This window comes from Chlamydotis macqueenii, chromosome 5, assembly GCF_036417535.1.
Source record: "Chlamydotis macqueenii isolate bChlMac1 chromosome 5, bChlMac1.mat, whole genome shotgun sequence".
Lineage (NCBI taxonomy): Eukaryota > Metazoa > Chordata > Aves > Otidiformes > Otididae > Chlamydotis > Chlamydotis macqueenii.
Genome location: NC_141560.1, coordinates 49,805,627 through 49,830,320, shown reverse-complemented (window position 1 = coordinate 49,830,320; position 24,694 = coordinate 49,805,627). Strand labels below are relative to the sequence as shown.

Genomic DNA, 24,694 nt, shown 5'->3' with positions numbered 1-24,694 from the left:
GTGGTAGCCACACTGTATGTGATGAGTGAAGTTTATCTCTCTGCAGAGTACCTGTGGGTTCATTCGTGGTGTATCTGTGTTCCTAAGCATAGAGGGTCATCTGCATTATCATTTTGGTTTTTTTCTTGCCCACAATCAAGGTATGGGCAAGTTGAGTCGTGGTGATGGGCAGTAACAGACAATGTCACATCCTTCAAGTGCAACCTTTTGAGCTCTGGAAGTTGGTTTGAGCCTCATCAAAAAACAGTAAATATTGTAATCTGATGAAGCTTCACTTACTGTTAAGGGCAATTTTTCTACCAGAGAGCTTGCTTTCCTGAAAGAAGAATAACAAAAGCTAACAGCCCAGCAGTTCAGAAAAAAAATCTATTTCTTGCCAGCCATTTCTGCTCCTTAGCTGGCACAAGCTACTGGATCTGAGCAACCTGATGTGGTTGGAGATGTCTCTGCTTCTTGCAGGAGGGTTGGACTAGATGACCTTTAAAGATCCTTTCCAACTCAAACTATTCTATGATTCTATGATCTTAACCTCTAACATTTTCATGTTCAGAAAATCCATGGCCAGGGATGAAAATTTTTATGAAGTAGAAGAAATGTAAGTAAAGGGAATTCAATTTTTAAGGTGAAAGGAGGAGGTGTTAAAATGGTGGGTTGGCTTTTAAACCATGTCACTGTGAGCATTGTAGGATTTGAAAATCCAAATAAATCTGAAAGTATGCAGAGCATTGTGCAGCAGAGCAGGTGAGTAAAGCAGCATGCTTTACACCTTCTCATTTTAGCACTTGGTGCTACTGGTGTGGATTTGCCACATAATGGCTGAGGGCAAAATACGCTCCTTTCTAGGGCATTTGGGATCACAGAGTAGCATCTCATCTCTTCCTAACCAGCTGCAATCATTGCTGTCACCAACACCATTGACCATTGGTATGCAAGAGTGAAAGGGTGAGAACAGAACAGTGAGAGAGGGTAGTAAGCAGGGGGGACACCTTTGGCCAAACCAGGCAAAAGCAAGAGTGATCTCTTTCTCTTGGTTTGTAAGAAAGACTTGAAAAATTGTGTCTCTATGAGAAAATTTCAGAGGAGAAGAGGAAAGACATAACAGAGTCTAGAGATGCATGATATCCCTGTATAATTTTAGAGGGTATATGGAGATACATAGTCTAGGATAGAGACTCTTCACTTATCTTCTGCGTATAAGGAGTCGGGGAACATTAGTCTCGTGTACAAGCAGGCTGGAGACAAAGGCCAGCTCAGGAAGGAGTCCAGGGTATACATCTTATAAGGAAAAGGATCTCCTTGGGAGCACTTTTGGCATAGCTGTAATTTCTGCTGGCAACAAAGAAAAGTCTCATATGGTCTTAACGTTGTCTTCCCTGTGGAGTGTATCTTCTAAGTTGCAGTGTATAATTATAGCTTATCATTTATCCCCCCAAATCTTGGAAAGGCTTGTGATTTGTGTTGATTTGCTTCTGCCCCAAGATCCTTCAGCAGCACACAACTATGTCAGAGACTACCATTCCTTACTGTTACCTGTCTTGCCAAGGAACAGTCTTTAAAACTTGGGGGCTACAATTCCTCGATGACTAGTGCTCATCCCTTAAGGACTAGAATCAAATGGTCTCCTTTCTCCAAACTGCCTTCCATACTGGGACCAGTCTTGGAGTAGCTATAGGCAGCAGAGTCCCCACTGGAAACAGGCTATATGATGACAGAATTTTTTCCCATAATATGGTCACATGGCCTCTCTACATAGGTGATGCACACCAAGCTGGCAAAAGGTGGGCTCCATCTGTGCAGTGGGGCGTTGTCTTTTGCTGAGGGGGAAGTGAGTATTTTTGTTCTTCTTAAAAGCCAGCACATGGTCTACCTGCTATTGCAAGACGACAGGTATTGCCCCAACGGCATCAGCCGTTGCCGTTGGTTAGAAACACTTTGTCTTGTGACCTCCTTTCTGGTTCTGTCTTGACACTGCAATGAGGACAATGACACAGTTCCTAGCCACATCCACTGAGAGCGGGGTGTGCGAGGCCCGTGTAGCATTCACATATCCAAGTGTCTGTGATACAGTTAGGAGAGGTGGGGAGGTCCTTTGTTAAGGAAAAGTGCAATTAAGTACTCTAAATTAATAATCCAAGCTGGTAGTAGAGTTTCTGTTGATTTTCCTGGTGTAAAACAGACATTTTGCTATTAACCACAGAAAAAAATATCTCCTTTTCCAGTGAGGCGTTTGCATGGAGCTGTTAGAAATGAGTATTCAGGGTCAGCTCCTTATTGGTCAGTCTGGATGGAAAAAAAAAATAGTTTTACCTGAACTGAAGAACTAGGTCTTATAAAAACAAACTAAATAGGTTCATTCTGATAGAAAAATGCAGCTCTTTGGAGCCTCCTGAAATAAACAGTTTAAAGGAGGAGGATTTGTCTTAAACTGTGGGCATTTGTCTAAACACAGGACATGAGCAGCACTCGGGAGCTTAGTACAGCTTGTGCAGAATGGGATTAAGTCTTGATGGGCCTTTTGATATCTCCAGTTTTGATACCTTTCTTGAATGACATGTAATATCAAAGCACCTTGCAGCGCCCCTGTGCAGCAAGGCAGCCCAATTTTCCCATTTTGTAGATGACAAGACACATACAGAGAGAGCAAATGATTTGCCCAAAATCCCACAGAAAGACTGGAAAGAAGCAAGGAGTTGATCATCAGTCTCCTATGGACAGTTAGCACTCTTCCTGCTGCACAAACCTGCCTCTCCCAAGAGTTTTAACTGACTGGGGCAACTCTGTGTAACTTCATGTTTCAGAGCTTCTTGTTGTATCCCCCCTTTCTCACTCCCAGTAAATAAATCCTTCAGACAGTACCTCTCTGTTCTGCTTGTATTTTTTCCCTAACCAAAGAAGTTGTTCCTAGGAAGTCTTCTGCCTTATTGTCTTTTTGCATGGCGACATGCTCCTTTGAGATTCTTGCTGGAGAAAGCATTCCTGAATTTGTGGAAAAACCTTTTCCACTGGCAACACCCGAAGGTGAGTAACAACAATGTCAGGTGAAAGACAGCTCTTTACCTAGTACATGCCAACAACTGGCTTCATTTTCAAGTGCTCTTAGGTATATTCACCCACCTCATGCAAGTAAATATGGTCCGTCATTGTCTACAACAGGAAGAGTGGTAAACAAAACCAGGTGCAAACTGCAGATACTTATGCCCATCCTTACTGTTTTTAGAGATTGGTTGTGGATCAGTCAAAATCAGTGGGAAAGTTGCTGTTCATTTTAGCTGCTGGAAACCTGTCCGTACCAATTCAAATACAGCAGTTCTTGTTTATGCAAAACTCACAAACAAATTATTTGGCCGGGGCTGGAGGAATGTGGCCTTTAATGCATAAGTAAATAAGACTTTCCATCATGTATAATCTCTCCCATATGAGAGATATGTGACTGTCTAAAGTGACAGATCATATGAGTCTTTATTATATATCAAAAAAATCAAATAATTCCTGTCAGTGTGCAGAGCACTGCTAATGAACGAATTTCATTCCCAGAGTGGTATCTGCCATGGATGTAAACTTGTAGTAAGTACAGTAAGTAAAGCAAAGCAAAGTTAATCTAATCTCCTCCATAAAGCAGACAGGAAAAGAAACCATGCATTTAAACTAAACCCAGAGAGAGAAAGTAGGTAAGAGGCCCCTGTTCCATTTCACTCATTCATTCATTAATTCTAATGTTTCTTCTTGATTATTAGGAGACAAAGCAATATTCTGAGCTAAAGTTAGAAAAAACCAAAGCTTAATGTAACATGGAAAAGAAGGGAGCGATAGAAGAAGGATCCGGAATGTTTTTGACTGTTTTTTAAGAAGTATGTGCTAAGGTAATGCACCTTTTTTTCTTGCCATTAGATCATTATTTTTTCTATTCCCACAGTAAAAACTGTAAAAAATAAAAATGTAAGCACAATAGTATTCCTCGGTGGCAATTAAAATGTCCCCATTTGCAGTCGGCCTACTGCAATACTGCTACTTTCAAATACTGTTGTGTGTTTATAGGGCAGTGTTTCCAATTAACAGAAAAAGCATCAGAGCAGGAACCATTATTTTTGTTACCTGGTTTTGTGTTTAGTATTGTGTGCCACTCGGGCCAAACCAGCGCTAATCTTATTAATTCATAATATTCAAGACATACATCCCAGTTCAGCCCTGTTTAATTTGTGATGTCCCATGGATGCAAAACTTCTGTCCTTCTTCTGTTGTTTTCCTCACTTTCCTTGCTCTGTCCCTTTCTCTCCTTAATTCTTAGTTCATTCTAATTCACCTCTTCTCTCAGGCACTCCTTTGTTTACAAGTCTGCTGGCCAGGGCAGGTCAAACTCTTTTTCTTTTCCCACAGTACTCCAGAGTCTTAAGTCCAACAGTTTTCATTCAACCTTCTCTAGTCTCTGTGTTGCTTATGCAGTTCAGGGGTGATACTCACTTTCCATGCAGAGCACCAGAGTAAAACGATGTCCCTGAGAAGAAATATGGTTTCATTTTGCTATCTCAGGCCAAGAATGGACCTGATCCAAAATACATCACTGTCAGTGGGAACAATTCTGTCTGTTTCTTGGGCTTTGGGAAGGCTGTGAGGGATCTTTAGGGAGGAGGTGTCATTGGATTTGGCCTCAGAATTTCTGCCCTTGGAGAATATGCATTTTCAACAGGTCAATTCTGTTAATGATTTTTAAAAAGTGGTTTAAACACAAGTAAAAAGAGGAATTCACTAATACATTTGCCATATCTGCTCGCACCACCCCAGCCTATGTGGAGCTTTTTCTTACTGCTTTCTCTGTGGTTTTTTTTTCTTTCCAGTCTAAATGCTTCTCCTGAGATGATACAGATAACTACAAGTGTGTAGTGTCCAGCACCCACACCGATGCCTTCTGCACAGTGTCCTTGATCATGACTAAAGGTAAGCTCTGGAGGTCTGGCTAGATTAGTGACTAGACCAGTTACTAACAATTAGACTTAGAAGAATTTTTAAGTTAGACAAAACGGAGAGACTTTGCAGGGCAGATTTGCTGCAAGTAGACTAGAGTGAAGCAGGATGAAAGAATCAATCCCCTGCTGACTTTAAACTGAGCTGAGCACTGTGTGTCTTGCTCTCTGTGTCCACTGCACAAAAAGAGCAAGTTTTCACCAGTGCAAGCGTTGGTTTTATTGTGTGGAAGAGCCTTTGTGTTCCCTGTGAAAAAAATGATATGAAGCATATGTGTATGAAATACATGCTGTACATCACCGATGTGAATGGAAAAGACCTAGGCTCCTAAGGTCGTCTTGTGGATTACGAGAAACTCTCTGTTATGCCAAGAGTGATAGGTAATCTTTGTTCTCAGATACAGGAGATTCTATCCGCAACATCAACATCTGCAGACAAAAATTTGAGGGTCAGAATTGGTAGGCCAAACTATGACTTACTTTATTCTCTTATACGTATTTGCAATATTCATGATTCACTGGTCTTTTTAGGCTCAAACAGAAATCTAACATTGTACAAGTCATAAACCACCCCACAATTACCAGAGCGCCCATGTGAAAACACCTTTCATGAGATAGCAGATTTCAGTTTGAAGCCTAGTTATTAGGCATAATAAGCCAAATTTTCCACTGACGTCAGTGTAGTAGGGGTGTGAGTCACTACTGAATTTGGACTAGTTTTAGTGGAAAAGATGGGAATGACAAAATGCACCTTGGCATTGTCCTTTTAGTGGAAGTGAACTTTGCTCAAACAATGTTACAGGACTTGGGAATGAATAGATGGGTCTGGGCATAATGACAACGATCTTTTTTCATCTGTATATGCTTCCTACAACCAGCCAAATATTTGCCCGCTGTTTGAAAGAAAACCAACCACATTATATACAGCAGACTTGCTTTAAATCAATGCTAAGTAAAAGTGCTGCTGCCCACCTGCCTTACCTTTTATTGTAGTAGGACTATTTCTTCAAGATAAGCTTTGGCATAAGTACCATTCTTTAAGTATAATACTCACCTTTTTGATCAAACCCTTAGCAGGGCTTTGGCACAGGCTGTTTGGTGATGTGGTATATTACCTTTCTTAAGCCAAATAGTGATCCTGTGCCAGGCACTGCAGCACTGTGACAGATAATGCAAGAAGAGGTCAGTCCTCCTTCAGCTTGCCAAATGGTTCCAGGTATGCTTTTAGATGTCCTGAAGCCATTTACTTTACAATGACCTACAGTAAAAAAGAGGACAAAAAAAAACAAAGCAAAGACAGAAGAACTGAAGAGAAAAGCAGTGTGTCTGTTGGTAATCAGGTTTGTAGGATTACATACAACTTTTCTGAACATTATGAACTGTAGTTAGCTTAATTTTCACTGAAGTTGAAGGAATGAATTGATCTTTCCGCTACCACTCAAGAAAGAAATCAAAACTTCACTGAAGTCTAGCTATTTAGTATAGAAAATCTGAGATTAGAAACCAAGCATAACAGAATTAGTATTTGTCTTTTTGGTATTTTAACAGGTGAGCTCATGACTCCTGACAGAACTGAAACCACTGAGAGTAACTGAAAGACAGACAGGAGTGTTTGAATTCCGCCTCCTAAAGAAAGTGCAAAACTTCACCTAAGAGTTCAATGGGGAAGAGTTGAGTGGGATGATAAGTATGAAATCATTGCGTCTGATGGTGGATTGGTCCACACTATGAAAGTTAAGTTACTTCTGTCCAGTGACTTTAATGAACCCAGTGTTGAGACTGGAATTCTAGTGCAGAACACTCCGCTCTTCATTGAGCGTAAGTAATGCAAACTAAGTGTCTTTGGGCAGTGGGTGGATCAAATGCAAGATAGCAGGATTTGAGCTGCAAAATCAATAAAGCTAAAACACAAAGCCCCAGAGCTTGGGCTGAAAAAAATAGAAGCCACAGTCTTATAAAGCCAGTCTGTGGACAGGCATGCAGAGGAGCATCAAGACCTTATTTTGACACTGGAAGTAAAGTCCCAAGCCTGGAATCTCCTGCACAGGAGCCTGTGTTATATCCTGCAAAGGCAAAACCACCTGTTTTCATTTGTAAGGTGCTTGCTGGTATGTGCCATTTTTTTCTTGCCAGCCCCTTTTCCAGGGGTTCCAATTCAGTTCATCAACAATCTCAAAAACACCGAAGTGAAAAAGAAAGGAAAAGCCTGCCTGGAGTATGTGCTGACTTCTGAACATGTCACCCTGAAGGGGGTGTAGAACGGACGAGTGGTTGAGAGGTCTCCTCAGTACAGCATGAAGCACAAGGGGAAGAGAGCAGAGCTTATCATCAATGCTGCTGAGCTGAGTGACTCAGGAGACTGAACGACAATCATAGGCTAAGCAAGACAGTGACCCTAATGAGCAGTACAGCAGTACCAGTGTAACTGTGGAAGGTAAATGTGAACGGCTCAAGAGGAGGAGGAATTTACACTGTTCTTCAGTGAACTCTGCAGAGAAGTGCTGCTTTGCTACAACAGCTAGGAAACTGATGTGAGGTAACACTGCTCTGCAGTCTGTTTATTGTTTAACACGGAATAAGCCGTTAGTCTGTGCCCCCTCTTGGTAGCATGCAGATAATAATTAAGGACTTTCCTTTACTGCATAAAGCAGTAGAAGCATAAAGCAGTAAATCATCCATTTAAGTCCTTACATGTGTCACCTAAACCAGCCTGATAAAGTGAACCTTGTTTTTTATTTTAATCAAGGTTGTCCTAATGAATTTTTATCTTAATTCTTTAAAGCGATCCATGGGACATTTGACTGCAGTCTACTGAGGACCAGCAGCACAACATGAGGCTGGTAAATATTTAATATCATACTTGTTTTGTGAATTAATTTTGCAGTAGCATTATTGATGCTGTAAACTTATGTCTGTGATCCTAATAGAAAGACACAAGGCTGTTATGAGCATGGAAAACAGTTGGAAAGCTTAGCTTCATGCTCTCAGCATAGGCTGGAAAATAATTTCGAAGTTAGGGTGTGGATTTTGGTGGCTGTTAGTATTTGAGATGACTTCTGTTAGATGTGGCCCAGCTTTGAACTGTGCCCAAGTGCCTTCCATGAGAAGTGCAGCATTTTAAGACCATTTTAAAATTAACTGCATGGAAGGAGGATAAAATTATGCTAGTGATCCCTCACAGGTTCAGGAACAAGTGACTATTCAGTTGGTAGGATGGTACGAAGGAAACTTCAGGGGGTGAAAGAAGCTCCGCTGTAAGGTTAAGCAAATTTTCTCACTCAGAAGATTGATCTGCTCTAGAGCTTGCCCCTGACAGATGTCTCTGTGAGGCTAGTCTCTTCCTCGTAGTCCTGCATTTTCTGTGTCAGATGACGCCCTGCAAACCCTGTCTTGGTGTACAGACCTGGGTGGAGGTCACTCCATTAGTTGCATTTTGGCCATATATTTCTCATTTTGTTTTCCCAAAACAGAACAGAAGGGAGTGGTTTCCCAATGGCATCCCCAGCCGTGCGCTTTCGGGGTGTGAAGCCTGGTGATGATTCTGTGGCCAGGGTTGAGTGTGGCTGGCAGTGGGTGAGGAAGCCCTGGCTCCTGGAGCTGGGTACCAGTCGTGGTATGGGAGTGTGCCCTCTGTGGGCCACGGCCAGGCTTGCCTGAAGTGACAATGTGGGGCAGGGGCCTTCTCTGCCCACTTCTCTGAGACAGAAACCACTTCTGTGGCAGAGGTAACCTGGAAAGCTGTGGCTGAACTGCCTCTGACTCCTGTGCGCACTGCAGTTGCAGTCTAGTGCCTCAGTTGTAGATTCTTCTTTCCCTGTGCAAAGTTCAGGTTCAGATACAAATATTATGTAGGCAGTAAAGGAAGTTTTCGGCTGATTTGACAGCTCCTCTGGACCAGCTAAAGGTTTGGAGCAGTACCAAGAGGCTGTTTTCTGCTTCAGCTTTTGGGTTGCTATAGCTGCATACCCTCCAGTGAGCATGTATAAAGAAGGGCAAAAACTACTTAGGAAAAGCCTTTCTCCGCCCCCCTTTCTTCCCAGGATGCGCAGTTCACTAAACTGCTTTCATCCTGAGGGCCTGACCATTTTGTTAGGAGGTCTCCCTGCCGTTAAATACCTTCTTGGTGTTTGAAGTGTTCAGTTGACAATCATTCTGCACAGTTTTTCTGTTCACGTGCTTCCACTGGGATTTCTTCCAGAGGCATTTGCAACCATGAAGAGTATTTGTGTGACGTTGATGCTCTAATTGGGGATCTTGCCAAGCTCTTACAGTCCTGAATGATGCGAAGGTGGAAGGAACATGGCTTAAGGATGGCAATGAGGTAAAATGCCGATGGTATCATCAGTATAATGAAAGGCTGCAAAACCCTAGTGGGAAGTTTTCTCCAAATAGCTATTGTGGGACTTGGCCTGTTAATAAAGGGCTTCTGACTAAGGACAAACAGATGGACAGATCAGACAAGAACAAATCTAATCTTTCCCAGTCTACTACAGCCTCAGTCTTACTAAGTTTTGGCTTTTTCAAAATTTTCCTTCCAGTCTCCTGTAAAGATGCTTTCACATTTGCTAACCCATTTTTTCAGCCCGTAGACTCGCATTCTTTCCCACAAGGTTGGCTTCTTGCCATCCACCCTTCTCCCTTTCCCAGTCTCTGATTTTCAAATTAATCAGTGAAGGTATCCTTGGCATGTAATGAAGGGTGTGCATTAGCATGCAGTGTGGCTTATCTAGGCAGATGCACAGATTGCTATCCACATAGCACTGAATTTGTTTTGTCCATAGATCACAGAGCATTTTACAAGAGTAGGAGCTAGAATTCTGACTGCTTAGTCATCTTAAGGCAGGAAGCTCTGATCAGAGGATCGCGAGACAGGGTTGGAGATGGTATTTGTTGCAATGTGGGTTGTTTCCTGCCTCAGTCTTCTTGTCAGGTTACGGACGTGAAAAGGATCAGGGTAGTGAAGCAGGGAGCCATCCACAAACTCATCATTGACAGAATGGGAGAGGAGCGTGAAGGCAGGTAGATGTTCAGAGCCAAGGGGGCAGAGAGTGGAGCAACAGTTGCCATTGGAAGTAGCCACCCCATCTCCGTATGGCCATTTACACACAAACACTTGCAGAATCAGGGCTTCCCCAGGTCTCCTTACCTGGGCCTGTACCATTTTACAGGCTTATCTGTGCACATGAGCAAAACCTCTTCTTTCTTCTTTTTTTTTCCCTGAGGGGAGAAAATTGAACAGCCGTACTGGTTGTTTTTAAGTGATTAAGCAGAGGTTTCTGTGTTTATAAATCAGTGATCAAGAATTTTGGCCTGAGCCTTTATTTCAAGCATCGTTGTCATGAGCAACAAGAAAAACACCTTTTCTGAAATTACAGCTATAAATGTGTAAATGTGTGTATTGCTCAGCTCTCGGCAGCCAGGTGGCGCGGATGGACTCTCCGACGGTCTGCGGGATGCGGTCACCCTCCTCCTGTCTCGAGTGGGGGCAAGGCGGGCAGGTAGCGCTGCCTGGACAGCGGGAAGGATGGCTGTGTCTGCCACACTGGGTATTTATCGTACCTGCCTTGCAGTAAAAACCCATCCGTGGCAAAGCTTGGTTATAGGGAGGGATGATTTTCCTGCATTCCAAAATAGTTTTGATTGCCTTTTTATGACTTTCAGCAGAAGACTGGAATTTCTAAACATACACATTGTGTGACAAAAATAAAAGGAAAAACACCAGCTATGTTTAGGAACATGGTTATTTTTCTTTATTGTGTGCAGCACATCCTTATCATTTCCCCATGTTACCCTGGACCAAATGAGGGAGTATTTTTTTTTTACAAGCAGTAACTAACTTTGATTCTATTATCTTTATCATGATCATACATACGTATCCCAGTGTGGCCTTAGGGAAGAACAGCACAAAGGGCTGCTTCTTGTGCCTTGCAAAACTTAGAAACTGCTTGGAATCAAATCTACAGGCGCTAGGGAAGTGAGGAGCTTTGGGGTTTGCTGTTTCCCAGAGGTCCCTCTTTTTCTGCTGAGCTGAACAACTAAAGGAGGTCAGCCAGCTCCCTGTACAAGAAACAGAACTAAATTAACTGCATCAAAACACGATGAAGATTTTGAGTGTCCCTGAAGCCTTTCACAAAATACAGAATTCTTATAGTAAAAATATGAAGGAGTGTATGAAGGGCCCAGCTTTGGACCACCTTTCCTGGGAACTCATAGGCACAAGAAAGATGTCAAGCTATATTTGCAGCTGTAGCTTCCAGATGTCTTCTGTTCTTCCCAAATTCTCCTGTTGTTGAAGAATCTGTCCTCGAGGTTTTTGCTGCACACAGCTTTACTGTGAAGACTAAGCATACAGGAAGCATCAAGGTGCCTTTCAAGGCAAAGCTAATGTCCGAAGGAAGTCCCATGGTTCAAAGATGGTACTGAGGTGACAAAGAGACAGTGGTGATGCAGAAAGCCAGTGACTGCGTTACTCACAATCAAAATCTGAGTGAGAGAAGGCAGTGGAGCCATTATGCTGAATCTGAAAAATCACTGTTGTTCGGCTTCTTGCAATCCTTACCTCAGCTTCATTGGTAGTACAATCACTGGTAGATAAGTTTGGTTACAGACACTGTAATTCAGATTTTCTCTTTAAAAATCTTGCAGTGGGGCAGACTCTGAGTTATCAAATGAAGTGATTCAAGTCAGTTTAGTTTTGCTGTAATTTACACTGATTTACATCATGAGAGGATATGACTCTCTAAGTAGTAGTCCTCCATGTCACTCTGGTCAGCTGCTCGCACTGCAGACAAACCAAAGCTCCTACAGGGGAAAGCAGAGTTCCTGCAACACATGGGGAAAATGTAAAATGATATGGAAAGCACCCAAAGGCAATGGGGAAAAACAAATGACTCACTTTGTCATCAAGAGGAGGATGGCTGGAGAAAAAATTGTGGATCAAAGTAGGGGTGGTGGAGAGTAACTACACCACATTTGCTACGGTGAAAGTGGAGGAAGGTAAAACCTACTAATTCAGAATACGTGTCATCAGCTCTGAGGGCCTCATCAAGCCCTAGGAAAGAGAAGAAATTTTTGCTGGAGAACCTATTAGCCAGCTGGTTTTAATGTGGTTTCACAGTCCCACCTCCCATTGTTTTTGTCCTTTTCCTCCTTGCCAGTCCTCAAAAGAACACTGTCCCCTGTGCTTCAGGAGACAAATTCCAAGGACAGAGTTTAGAAGCTGCTTTGTGCTTAGGCTGATATCCAGGATCAAATAGCCAGGTCCTTTCACTGCAAGTGTTTGTGGACTTGGAAACTCGTCGACATGGACTGGCCACAAGAGAGGACTGACTAACACACTATTCTAGTGTGAGTTACGTAAGCTTGGTGGGATACAGCAGAAATGAAAAGTGGCTTTCTCTGGAAAATATTGTGGGGGAGGAAATAAGATAATGTAAAAGGGAATGCTTAAACACATTTTGGTTTGTGGCCAAAAAAAGAAAATATGTCAGCCAGAAACTAGCTTGGTTAGAAAACACTGCTAAACTATCTTCTGGGAGTTCCCGTTTGAGTACCTCTTGTTCCTATTTTTCCTTTATGGACTGGGATCCCCAATGAAAGGGGATTTGTAGTCCCCTTTCCCCAAGACCAGAGTGTATCACAGAAGATACAGTGCAAATAAAGTCAAAGTCTGGCCTATTGAAACATTTCAGAAAGAAAAATACCAACTTGAAGTAATATATAAAATTTTTCACCTAAAACTTTGCATTTTTGTCCAAGCTTCCTGTGGATTGAGGTTGGCATTTCTAAGCTGCTCTGTAATGTATCACAGAAAGAGCTCATTTTTTTTTAATAAGTGCAAGAATTGAAATGTTTCAACATTTGAAATGACAAAGGGAAGTAGATGGCAAAAAAAGTCTTTGGAAAAAGGTTGTGGCCATTAATAAACCTAAACATACACGTGACCCTCCTTGACTTCTTGCTATACATACATATATATTTATACACACACACATAACACACACACAATTTGGAGTCAATGAATTCTGACTGTACTGTGCTAATTTGATTTTCTTCTGTGTAGAGCCTCTGATAAAAGTGTCTTAGCCTCAAGTTGTAGATGTCACGAAAGAAGCTGTCATCATCATCACCTGGAACTCCCCAGCCCAGGGTGGCAGCTTCCGAGTGCAAGGTTACATCATAGAAAAAAAGGAAGAAGAGCAGCAATCTTTTTTGTGTCCCAATCACCAAGGAGCCAGTCTAGTCAGACCAAGATTATTATCTGTTTTATGCAGGCAGAAGAGAAGTTAGACAAGCTTTGAATACAAAGCAGAGTATTAATTAATCAATGATAATTTCATCATAACATCTAGCAAGATACATATTTTGACATATGCTGTTCCAAGCAGAACACTCAGCACCTCTGAAAGTCACACCTAATTTCAAGCATCTATATTTTTACATTTCTCCCTACCTAAATTTGACTACTGTTTCCTGACTTAGACCAGAACTGAATTAAACAAGTGACTGATTTTGTTGTATTCATCAGCTAGCAACCATATGATCCATGCTTAGCACAGCTTGTATAACACATGGGAGTGTTCCTATCAGCAGCAGCATCTGACTAACGAGACTTTTGCTTTTCCTTTTCTGTTAATATTTTGGTTCTTTCTTGGATTCTTTCCTCTGTCTCATTCAAAGTGTTGACTTTCATATTAATTAAGTTACAATCAATCACACTATCCAAAAATATCTTCCTTAAGGCACCAATAATACTTATGGTAAATAATGGAAACGCTTTTTATGGCAAATTGTTCAATTCCTGAGATTTTTTTCAAAATTGAATGGAAGTTTAACCTTGCTTAAAGGCTAGATTGTGAAAAGCTTGGTCACTCTGTTGAATTTGTTACGCTGTGGGAAATCCCATTGAAGTTGGTGGGAGCAAGACATGAAGGTATTTTTCCCCACCATGTATGATTATACCAGGCTATAGACCATAATCTAGGCAAAAGCAAATTATGTATTGTTCTCCAACAGTGTCTGAGCTGAAATTTCTTCTTGGTTTATCTCAGTCCAAAAGCAATTAAAAAAAAAAGAAAAATAGCGGCCACTTGGGAACACTTTTATGGGTGACCAGAGAGTTGTGTAATTGCAACATGTGTGTCTCTAGGTACCAGATTCAAAGTGGATGATTTTCTGGAGGATACAGAATGCGTTCCAGGTGATAGCTGTGAACCATGCAGGCCCTGAACTTCTCAGCATGCCTCAACCTCTTGTTGCAAACACGCTGATCCCATCAGCATGTTTCTTTCACTGTTTAATGTCTAGTTTTCCTAAATATGTGTGTGATCTGAATTGTATGTGGCAAATTCCAGCCTGACTCAGTGTAATGAACTGCATTGTGTTTACAGCTTAACTAAAGATTAAGGCAGGCCTTAATACTGTTGGCTGTAAAAGTAATTATATTACAAGTGCCTGAAAGTGTGATACGATTCACTTAAAATGTGTAGCTATTAAGATAAGGACACAGTAAGAGATTCCCACCTGGGAGGAACTGAGTATATGCAAACAGCACAGATCAACATGATAGTGGTGCTCTAAGGTGTAGATACCTTTAGTGCTTAACGTTCATGCGTAGGTTGCCAAAGATCCTAATGTATGACAAAGAAAATAGTTTCATACATGTTACTATGCTCCTTTCATCAATGCCCCATCAGCCCTTTTAAAAGAAAACTCTTGTGGAATTCATGAAAGTTGCTTACATTCTTTTCTTTTAAGACTGGATTTTTAGTAGTAGAGAATCTGTGCCTAATTCTGGACTGATCAAAATCACAAACAAACTTGAAAGGACTACAGTAGCCTCAGAAAGGCTGAAATGGGCAGACTTTATTTTGTGCCAGTTATGGAGAATTCTTACCATATAACTAATGCGTTTTAAAAACAAGAGGCTGTCAGAAGCCATCAATAAATAGCTTAAACCATTGATGGGATCTTGTAATAGATACAGGAGTGGGCCTCAGTAGCAGTACATCATTTAGAAAAAAAAACTGGCCAAGTGTTGAAGCCAGCATAGCTAAAAAGTTAGAGAATTCTGTGTAGTAGTTGAGAGTCTTGGGGTTAAATAGTTACTCAGATGGGAAAGTATTCAAGTTCCTTTACATCAGAAAACACACACACACAAAAAATTAAAGCCTGAAGCAACGATTCTTCTCCTATTGAAGACTTGCATTATTCCACATTAGGCCTAAGAGAATATGTACTGTTCCTATGGACCGTGTTCCTTGTGACCCAGTGCGCTCATATGAGTGTTCTGTATAAAAGCCGTTAGCATCAAGTTTGTCATGGCGTGCTGCACTAGTTGACTTTTGCAGTTTGGAGCGGGGGGTGGGCCATTGCATTTTAGCTGAGACTTTCAGAATAGAACGTGGATTCGGATACACAACTCCCTCTTCATTTGATTAAAAACGTACAGATGTTTTTTAATATTCCATCTTTTGCTCTTCTTATGTATTATGGAGCTATAAGTAGACTGCTGCAAGGTGGACTAAAGAGCAAAAAGCAAGATCTGTATTTTCAAAAATTACTATTAATTAGGGGTACTGTAATCTTTGGCAAATAAATTTGAAGAACATTAACAGGATCTTGCAAGCTAGCAAGCAAATTCAGTAATCCAAGCAGTGCAGATAGCACCTGACCACTTTACACAGGACTGTAAGAGGAATTTATTAAACAAGAAGAGACAGAAGGCACTCAAGGCCATACAAGGCAGGTTTATAGGAAACGTACTGCAGAGCTCACCAGTTGGCTAGGAAAAGACAGAAGAAAACCTTTAATATGTAGATACCTCTCCCAAAAACACATGGAGAATGAGTGGTGGTCAGTGCTCATAGAAGGTGCCCTTTCCAAGCTGTATTTAGATGGTACCATGTCAAATGTGAGGATTTTTCATAAATGGCCAGCCTTGGAACAGGATCTACATGTAAGTGCCATGTTAGGAACTGCATTTTTTTTCTTGGACAGAATTTGCTCTGTGTTTATTAAGGCTCCTTTTACCCTAAAATGTTGCAGGTTTGGCATCTTGAAATAGGAACATATGCAAGCATAGGCCTGGGGGTACAGCAGTGTGTCACAGCTCTCCTGCTGTTGTAGAGCCTCCAGGACTGCTGATGGTGATGGATTTTTCCTGCTCCAGCATTTCCTTAGCCTGGCAAGAGCCAGCCCAGAGAGATGTGCTGTCAGGATACATACTGGAGACGTGAGCTAAGGACATCAAGAAATGGACAAAGTGCACCAAGATCCCTACCTCTAGTACCATTTACACTGTGGGAGGCTTGCAGGAGAGACAAATACTACTTCTGAACCCAAGCTGTGAATGAAGCTGGTGTGGGAGAAGCAGTGGAGTTACAGGAAGGAATTCTAGCAGTGCCACCTTCAGGTAAGACCTGCAGTATCTGCTCAGCTGGAACTCCCATCTATCAGCTGTTACTTTCTTGTGTTTTTAAAATATACCTCATTTTGTAAAGGGTTATCAAACTCATCTTGCACAAAGGAACATTTAGCATCACAGCTCTGCTTCTTTTTGCTGAGTTTTCAGGGGTGCCAAGAGGAGATGGAGAGCAGCATAGGCTGCGCAGTCCTTGAGCCAAATTAAAATAATTCTGCCATCCTTCTTGCTGAGCTGTCCCCTGAATGAGTATGTCAGGCGTAACAGAGTTGTTTCTCCCACCACCTGACCTCTCGCATCACATCTCACATGTGGTAACAGAGGTCACTGTTGAAAGATTCTCTGATTCCTGTCATGGATACTGTAGTTTCAGTATGGGTACTACAGCAGATACACCATCATGTTTGAAATGCTTGTTTGTTGTAAGTACAGTGGTACTGAGATAGGATTATAATTCTTTCAGGTGCTCAGTTTGAAGGGGAAACTTCTGTGGTGTGGAATGGCAACATGCAGTACTGTACTGAAGAGTAGGAGAAGTCCTACAAGAAACAGACATCATAAAAAATTGTTTGTGGCAGGTGGATGCTAAAATCATTTAATAAGGCATTAAATCTGCCTCTTCTTTTTATTTGTTCTCATTCACTTTTTACATGAACTGTTTCTAAGTGTTCCTGTTCCACCTGCCTCACCTGAAATTGTCCTCAATAGGTGCTCATCACTAAGCTGTTGATTGTGTATTTGCATTTAACAATCAGCCTTCCTTGACTGATGTAACACCATAGGTATGTTGCTTCAGCTACATGTGCACCTGAAAAAGAGCACTTCCAGTGATGTGGTAGTCGTGTTCTTGTGTGGAAGTACTCTAGGCCTGGATTTTACAGAGTCTGAAATAACTTCAGGAATTTCTGTCTATGTAGATGAGTACAGAAGAGCAATAAATGGAGGAAAGCTAGGTTGGTTGTGCTTTGCAGTGCATTCCCTTGATAACAGCCCAGCTGTCTTCAGGTAGGACAGCAGAACACAAGCAGATGTGAACAGATTTCCTATTCTTCATTATGAATGGCAAGTCACAAGGTTTATTTGCACAAACCTGAGAGACAGTAGAAAAACTCTGAATGATAAGGAGGAAATAAGCTGGTTTTTGAGAATGAGGCCTCATAAGAGAATTCTGCCATACAGCGCTACATTTAGGATCCAGGGGATTTACCTGATTGGACCCCATGCCAATTCAAAAGGAGATAATAAAGGCTTCAAGAAATGTGTTTAAATACATGAAAATGGAAGATTTGCAGTGGACACTGGAAATTAAATTGCACATGCGGTTACCCTTGATTCCCCCAGAGTATTCTGTAGACTATTAATGCCTGAGAGCAACACCAGCAGAGCAATATCCCTTCATTTACAAGATCACCTGCTTTGGTTTATACTTGAGTGTAATTTAATCATGCATTTCTGAAGTGCCTTGGGAGCCAAATATCCAAAAGCACTTTACAATTTAATGGCATTAGTGAGAAAAGGCACTGATATATCCCCATAGCGCAAAAACCTGACACCTTATTTGCAGACCAAGAAACAAAGAAATTAATTGCTTGCTTACAGTTGCATAGCAGATTAATGGGAGAATGAGATTCCTCATTCCTTCCTCTCTTGCTTTCCAGTTTGTATTTGTTTACATGTTGAGATACGTATGCTGGTCAGATGCTGAGAGTAATGCAGTGTATTGTTCATTCTCCCTTCTCCCTGAGTTTTCCTTGGTGGGAAAGAAGGCCCACGTTATGAAATGTCATATCCACGCTCTTTGGATTTGTACTTGTGCAGGAGAGGACTCTCTGTCTCGATGGTGCTGGCTCTGTGTTTGTATGTTCCTGTGTGCAACAGACAGTTCAGTGCAGAGCAACCCATAACTGTTCTCCACAGAGAGTTTTGACTTCAAGGTGGAGCATCCCAGGAAGGACTGTGCTTCCCATTTCATCACCACACTGAAGAGCCACAGCATGGAGTCATGGCAACAACCACACCATGAGCTGTGCTTTCCTCAGCAACCCTCACCCAAGAGTGACCCTGTAAAAGGGCAATATGAGCACCACATCCAAGCCTAAGTTGTGGTTCAACTCAACAAGTAGTATCTGTCTCCTTATGATCCCTACAACTTGCAGCTGCAAGCTGATCATCTTTCTTAAGTCAGATTTGCAGCCACTGTGATTTGTTTGGGGTGATTCTGGACATGAGGCAGCAATGTGCACTCACAGCCCAGAAGGCCAACCACATCCTGGGCTGCATCAAAAGAAGCGTGACCAGCAGGTTGAGGGAGCTGATTCTCCCCTTCTACTCTGCTCTTGTGAGACCCCACCTGGAGTACTGCGTCCAGCTCTGGAGGCCTCGAAATAAGAAGGACATGAACCTGTTGGAGAGGGTCCAGAGGAGGGCCACGAAGATGATCAGGGGGCTGGAGCACCTCTCCTATGAGGACAGGCTGAGAGAGCTGGGGCTGTTCAGCTTGGACAAGAGAAGGCTCCAGGGAGACCCTGTAGCGGTCTTCCAGTACTTAAAGGAGGCCTATAAGAAAGATGAAGAGAAGCTTTTTAGCAAGGCCTGTTGTGTTAGGACAAGGAGTAATGGTTTTAAACTAAAAGAGGGTAGGTTTAGCCTAGATATAAGGAAGAATTTTTTTACAATGAGGGTGGTGAAGCACTGGAACAGGTTGCCCAGAGAGGTGGTAAATGCCCCATCCCTGGAAACATTCAAGACCAGGCTGGATGAGGCTCTGAGCAACTGGATCTAGTTGAAGGTGTCCCTGCTTACTGTAGGGAGGTTGGACTAGATGACCTTTAAAGTTCCCTTTTAACCCAAACCATTCTATGATTCCCTCCATGTTGAGTAGCCGTAGATTTCATGTAACTGAGTACAGTTTACACCCAGGGCAAGTGCACTTACTGGAACTGGCACTGCGAATCACACTTCTCTGAGCTAGTTTGGCTCTTGTCCTTCTCCACAGAGGAAGAGATTGTTTACTCTGTAGCTGGAGCTGCAAGGGCCACACTGTGAGAACTTACCTTCATATCCGAAAAACAGCCTAAGTCTGACTTTGTCTTCCTCTGAAGTCACTGAGATTTGTCTTCAGTTGCTTGAAGGCAGTTTTGGATCCCTTAAAATGGCATATTTTGGCTAGCAGGTCACATGAATTCCCTAGATGGCTCAGAAGAAAATATGGCCATTTTTGAGTCCCTAACCAGGCTTGCCCTGCACCTGTGGCATACTTAGCACCTCCAAGCAATCAACTGATGCATTCTGGCAACAGCTTTGTGCTGTTTTGGAGATACCACAGACACTGCACTGGGTAAATCTGTTCTTTTGTGAAATGGCAGCATTTTGCCAACATTGTATGAAATCTAGTAAAAATTTCCAAGACACAAGAAGGAAGAACATCAGACATTTCATATTCACCTCTCCCTTGTCTATTTTTTCCCCATGCTGGAAGCACCCAGTGAAGTTTTAAATCAGCTTATAACACACAGCTTGGTTCCAGCTTGCTCAAATTGCTCCTGTGAGACTGAACACTTCCAGGTGCATGGGGTGAGGTTTTACTAACAGTAACCCATGACCCACACATGGTTTCCCCATGTCTCCATGCCCAAACTTAGAGCTTGCAGAGTGGTCTTACAATAGGTACAGCACTGCCTTACAAAAGCTGTATCCTGTGAGTTTCATCAGCCCCTGGTAAGCTCACCCTCCTTGTGAGCTTCTTGTGACTGATTAATTAGGGAGCCTTCAAGGTTAAATATTTGAAAGCAAGAATTCTTCATCCTTTTGTCTGTCATGGCACTGAAGAACGTTTTCCCCCATTCCTTCTAGAGAAAGGCCCTGGTGCCTCAGAACCTGTTGATGTTGTCTTAAAGGGAACAAGAGAGAGACGCTGCCAGACACAGCTTGAAGTGAAACTGATACAGCACCAATTATGAGGGACTATATTTGGAAAGGTCTTTTAAGGTTATTTTTGTCTGTGATCATTGCTTCTGGACAGGCTGCTGACAACTGCTGAGCACCCCCCTCCCAGAGTTCGGTTCTCTCTGCTAACGTGGAAGTAGCTCAGCGTGGGTCCGTGGAAAGAAAGGATGTGCATGCTGAGTTTCCTGCTCTGATTTTCAAGCAAATTTATTTGTCTGTGTGTAGGATACATGCAACACTTCTTTTACGGGAGCCAGGCTCTGCCTGCCTAAAAGACTGAAGGCAGTTCTTTATCCGCTTTTAAGAATTCTGGTGTTATTTGGTCTCCCACTTCCCACACTCCCTAATACGCTTCTTCCTGAAGCCACAGTTTCAAGCCACAGCTGGAAGACAGTTTCCTAGCCCCTAAAATCAGTGGAAGCTTTCCCTGGCCTGGCATCGCTGCCAGCCAGGCTGACCCAAGAGGAACCCTGGCAGCACTTCTCACCTAGGTTCAGGGAGGGCAGGCAGGCCTGAGGGGCACAAGAACAGTTTTTTATCCCCTTGGAGATCTGATTGGGACTTACCTTCTGCCTTCCCACACAGAGGTTGTTGAGGTGAGGACTGTTACAGTAGGAACATACCTCTTCAAAGGTATTCAAAGCAGCCAGTTCACAAGCAAAGCTGGCTAAGGAACAAGGCTCACAAAAGCACTGTGTGGGTGAGGTGCTGATTTATACGCAGATTCCTTAATAGGAGCCTATTTCTGAGGCCTCCTGAGGCTCCTCCTTACCTTGACCTGGGCAGTCTCTTGGGAGGGTCTCTGCTGCCAGGGCTATTTGCTGCTGAGAAAGCAGGAGCCAGGATAAGAGACTGTAAAACTGACTTTAGGGGATAAGGAATTCACTTCAAACTGAGCTTAACTGCAGGTTAATTTTAGATGTCAGGAACTATATTCTTGCTGATTTTAGCTCTGGAAGAGGGGTAGTTACTGCCTGGAGTCAGGTGCTGTAGGCTGGAGGACATCATACCTTGTGTGAAAGTGCTCTTCATTAGGCCAGGAGCTCCTTCAGACCAGGACTTGAAAGACTTTCTTTAGGGACTTTTTTTTTGAGACTTTCAATGGTCTTTACTTGGTGACAGGCTGCCCTGAGGGAAAGGAGTAAGGTGTGATCTAAGGGATGCGCAAATCTGCTGATTCGAATAGCTGTGCAGTTGCTGATTTCTATGCTGATTCCATGGGAGCTAAACCTATGTTTCTCAAATAGTTGTCTCCACTCCTCTTAATGTCTTGTGGTGGGCTGACCCTGGCTGGACACCAGGTGCCCACCAAAGTCACTCTATTGCTCCCCCTCCTCAGCTGGCCAGGGGAGAAAAAATATAGCAAAAGGCTTCTGGGTTGAGATAAGGGCAGGGAGACATCACTCACCAATTACAGTTATTGGCACAACAGAGTTGACTTGGGGAGATTAGTTTAATGTATGACCAATCAAATCAGGATAGGTTGATGAGAAATAAAAACCAACTCTTAAAACAACTTCCCGCCACCCCGTCCTTCTTCCTGGGCTCAACTTTATTAACGATTTCTCTACCTCCTCCTGCCAGTGGTGCAGGGGTATGAGGAATGGGGTTGCGGTCAGTTCATCACATATTCTTTCTGCCATTCCTTCCTTCTCAGAGAGAGGACTCCTCACACTCTTCCCCTGCTCCAGTGTAGGGTCCTTCCCACAGGAGACAGTCCTCCATGAACTGCTCCAGTGTGATTCCTTCCCACGAGCTGCAGTTCTTCACAAAATTCTCCAGCGTGGGTCCCTTCCATGGGGTGCAGTCCTTCAGGAACAGACTGCTCCAGTGTGATCCCCCACAGGGTCACAAGCCCGGCCAGCAAACCTGCTCCAGCGTGGCTTCCTCTCTCCAGAGGTGCTGCCAGGAGTCTGCTCCAGCATGAGCTTCCCCCAGGGTCACAGCCTCCTTCAGGCATCCACCTGCCCCAGCGTGGGGTCCTCCACAGGCTGCAGGTGGATCTCTGCTCATCAGTGGGCCTCCATGGGCTGCAGGGGGACAGCCTGCTCCACCATGGGGTGCACCACAGGCTGCAGGGGAAGGAATCTCTGCTCTGGTGCCTGGAGCACCTCCTCCCCTCCTTCTTCACTGACCTTGGTGTCTGCAGGGCTGTTTCTCTCGCATATTCTCACTCCTCTCTCCAGCTACAGTCGTGGTTGCACAGCAACTTTTCCCCCTCCTTATATGCTATCGCAGAGGCGCTACTACCGTGGCTGATGGGCCCAGCATTAGCCAGCAGCAGGTCCGTCTTGGTGCCAGCTGGCATTGGCTCTATCAGACACAGAGGAAGCTTCTAGCAGCTCCTCACAGAAGCCACAGTAGCCTTCCCCACTACCAAAACATTGCCACACAAGCTCAATACATGTATGCTTTTGTGTCTCTCTCCTTTAAAGGAGGACAAATGCGTTCTTCTGCTTAGCCATGTTTTCAGTTTTAGGCTTTTTCTTAATATTTGCAAAAACAAATAGGGCATTGCTCCACCTCTGTGACACACAACAGCATCTTTCCTGCTGTTGTAGCTCAGAAGGGGTGAGCATCGTTTTCCTGCGGCTGGGAGGTGGCAGGTTGCAGAGAACACAAAGCCTGTTAGACCCAAAGTGAATTATTCAGAACAGTGATGAACTGAACAAGGGGAAATGAGAATGAAAATGAGAACTCTCTAACTGTTCACTTCCTATGAAAACTGTGAAAACACTTTTTTTTTCCTCTTTTCTTAAGAAAAAGATTATAAAAGGCTCTTGGACGTGGTGACAGAAAGTTTGCAGAAGTCAAAACACAAGACCAGTGTGTTTTGGCTTGGTCCTGGTCCAGGATGCAGAACAGCATTGCTATGGCTGTGTAGTTTGTCTTTGCGTGGCTCAAAATGCACCTGCCCCTGACTTCTGTAATGGTTGATGAAACCAGGTGGTAGACTGGGCTTTCTGCTCAGCAGGGAAGCATCTATGTTTCCGTCTTACTTCCCTCTCAGTGGTTTTGGACAGCAGGGTGTACATTAAAGGTGATATTTCTAATACCATTTGCTAAGGTATCTTAATGGTAATAAAAGGAGCCAAAGATTGCAGTTCTCTCTTCTATGTATGTTTGCTTCTGCACTGGTCAATGAGAAGCCTGCTTCCGAGTTCAAGAAGAGACCTGGGTTCTGTCTCCATGTCCCCCGACAGCCCAGCAGGACCTCTGCAATGTTCTAGTCTTCATTATGTCAGATTGTAGCTAAATGTAGAGTAAGCCATAAATCTGAAGTACTTAAATCCTTGCAATACCAAGAAAATAAATACAGTCTGCAGCTTTGCAAATCAGGGAGTCATTTTGTGAAAGAGTTGGCCATAGAAGTTAAAACTTCAGATCCAGAAGGATCCAGGAACTTCGCTGCTGGTGGCCAAGACTAGATAAGGAGTTACAGAATATCTGAACCATTGAACGATCAACAGATTGACAGATCAATAAATATGCATATATATATATATACACACATACATACACACACACACACATTGGTGCTGATTCTTTCAGAGTGAATTCTTCCAGGAGCCAGTTGTGGAATAAAAGCACAGCAGCAGCCAGCCACAGACACACACTCAGTCTGAGACTATTTTGCCACCTTTGTCCCATCTGGAGCTAGGAAGGAGGTGTGAGGAAACAGGATGCTCCTCCCAGCAGGCCTCTAAGTTTTTGAAAGGAATTGTCAAAGATCAAATTAAAGAAAGAGGAAAGAGGCACCTGCTTTTGCCAGTTGTTAACCCCTTTAGGCTGCTTTGAAAAAAAATTTGGTGGTATTTCTGCCTGGTATTGATTCATTCTCACATCAGGAACCGCTCCATTTCAGAAGGGGAGTATGAAGCATCCTCTGTTAAGCCTGCACGCAGATCCACTTAATGGACTGGGTGCAGTTACACTCTGTGTTTGTGTGCTATAAATCCTTGAAACCTGTTCCACTGGTGACAGATGGTCTGGTTCAGGATTAATGAAACCAAATATCTGTCCTACTGCATCAAACAGCTGAAGAAACTGCCATCAGATCCCTAACCAGAAAAAAATGTCCATACTACCCTACTGTTTTCTCCTGGAAATTTTGCTGGGGCGAGGGGGAAGACAGACTTGGCCATTTGTCTGGGATTTCTGGGCAGCGAGCGGCTGTCCCAGAGCAACCCTTTGCAGCAAGCTGCTTTCTCCCCAGAATTGTGGACAAATAGCCATTGTATGTGGGACTGGCTGTAGCAGCAAGGGGCAAGTGTGCTTCAGGGCTCCGCATCCCAGGGCACCCAGGACGTGTTGTAACACGAGCCAGGAGCCATGGTCGGTTTGTGTTGGATGTGCTCTGTGGGGGTGC

The 24,694-nt window shown here is 43.2% G+C and overlaps 1 protein-coding gene across 1 annotated transcript; it reads left to right on the top strand.

The window, feature by feature from the left end:
* Positions 1–1,982: 1,982 nt before the first annotated feature.
* Positions 1,983–23,700, top strand: IGSF22 (immunoglobulin superfamily member 22). Its single transcript, XM_086749620.1, is given in 26 exon segments — positions 1,983–2,076; positions 2,893–3,018; positions 3,735–3,770; positions 3,773–3,803; positions 4,441–4,478; positions 4,852–4,932; positions 6,529–6,633; positions 6,636–6,776; positions 7,092–7,333; positions 7,335–7,392; positions 9,221–9,279; positions 9,889–10,047; positions 11,172–11,345; positions 11,347–11,545; positions 11,687–11,880; positions 11,882–12,055; positions 13,044–13,142; positions 13,144–13,194; positions 13,869–13,890; positions 14,107–14,146; positions 14,148–14,179; positions 16,086–16,278; positions 16,280–16,371; positions 18,374–18,560; positions 22,564–22,685; positions 23,086–23,700. Coding segments are annotated over 26 exon segments (2,910 nt in total). The 3' UTR covers positions 23,247–23,700.
* The last annotated feature ends 994 nt before the right edge of the window (positions 23,701–24,694 follow it).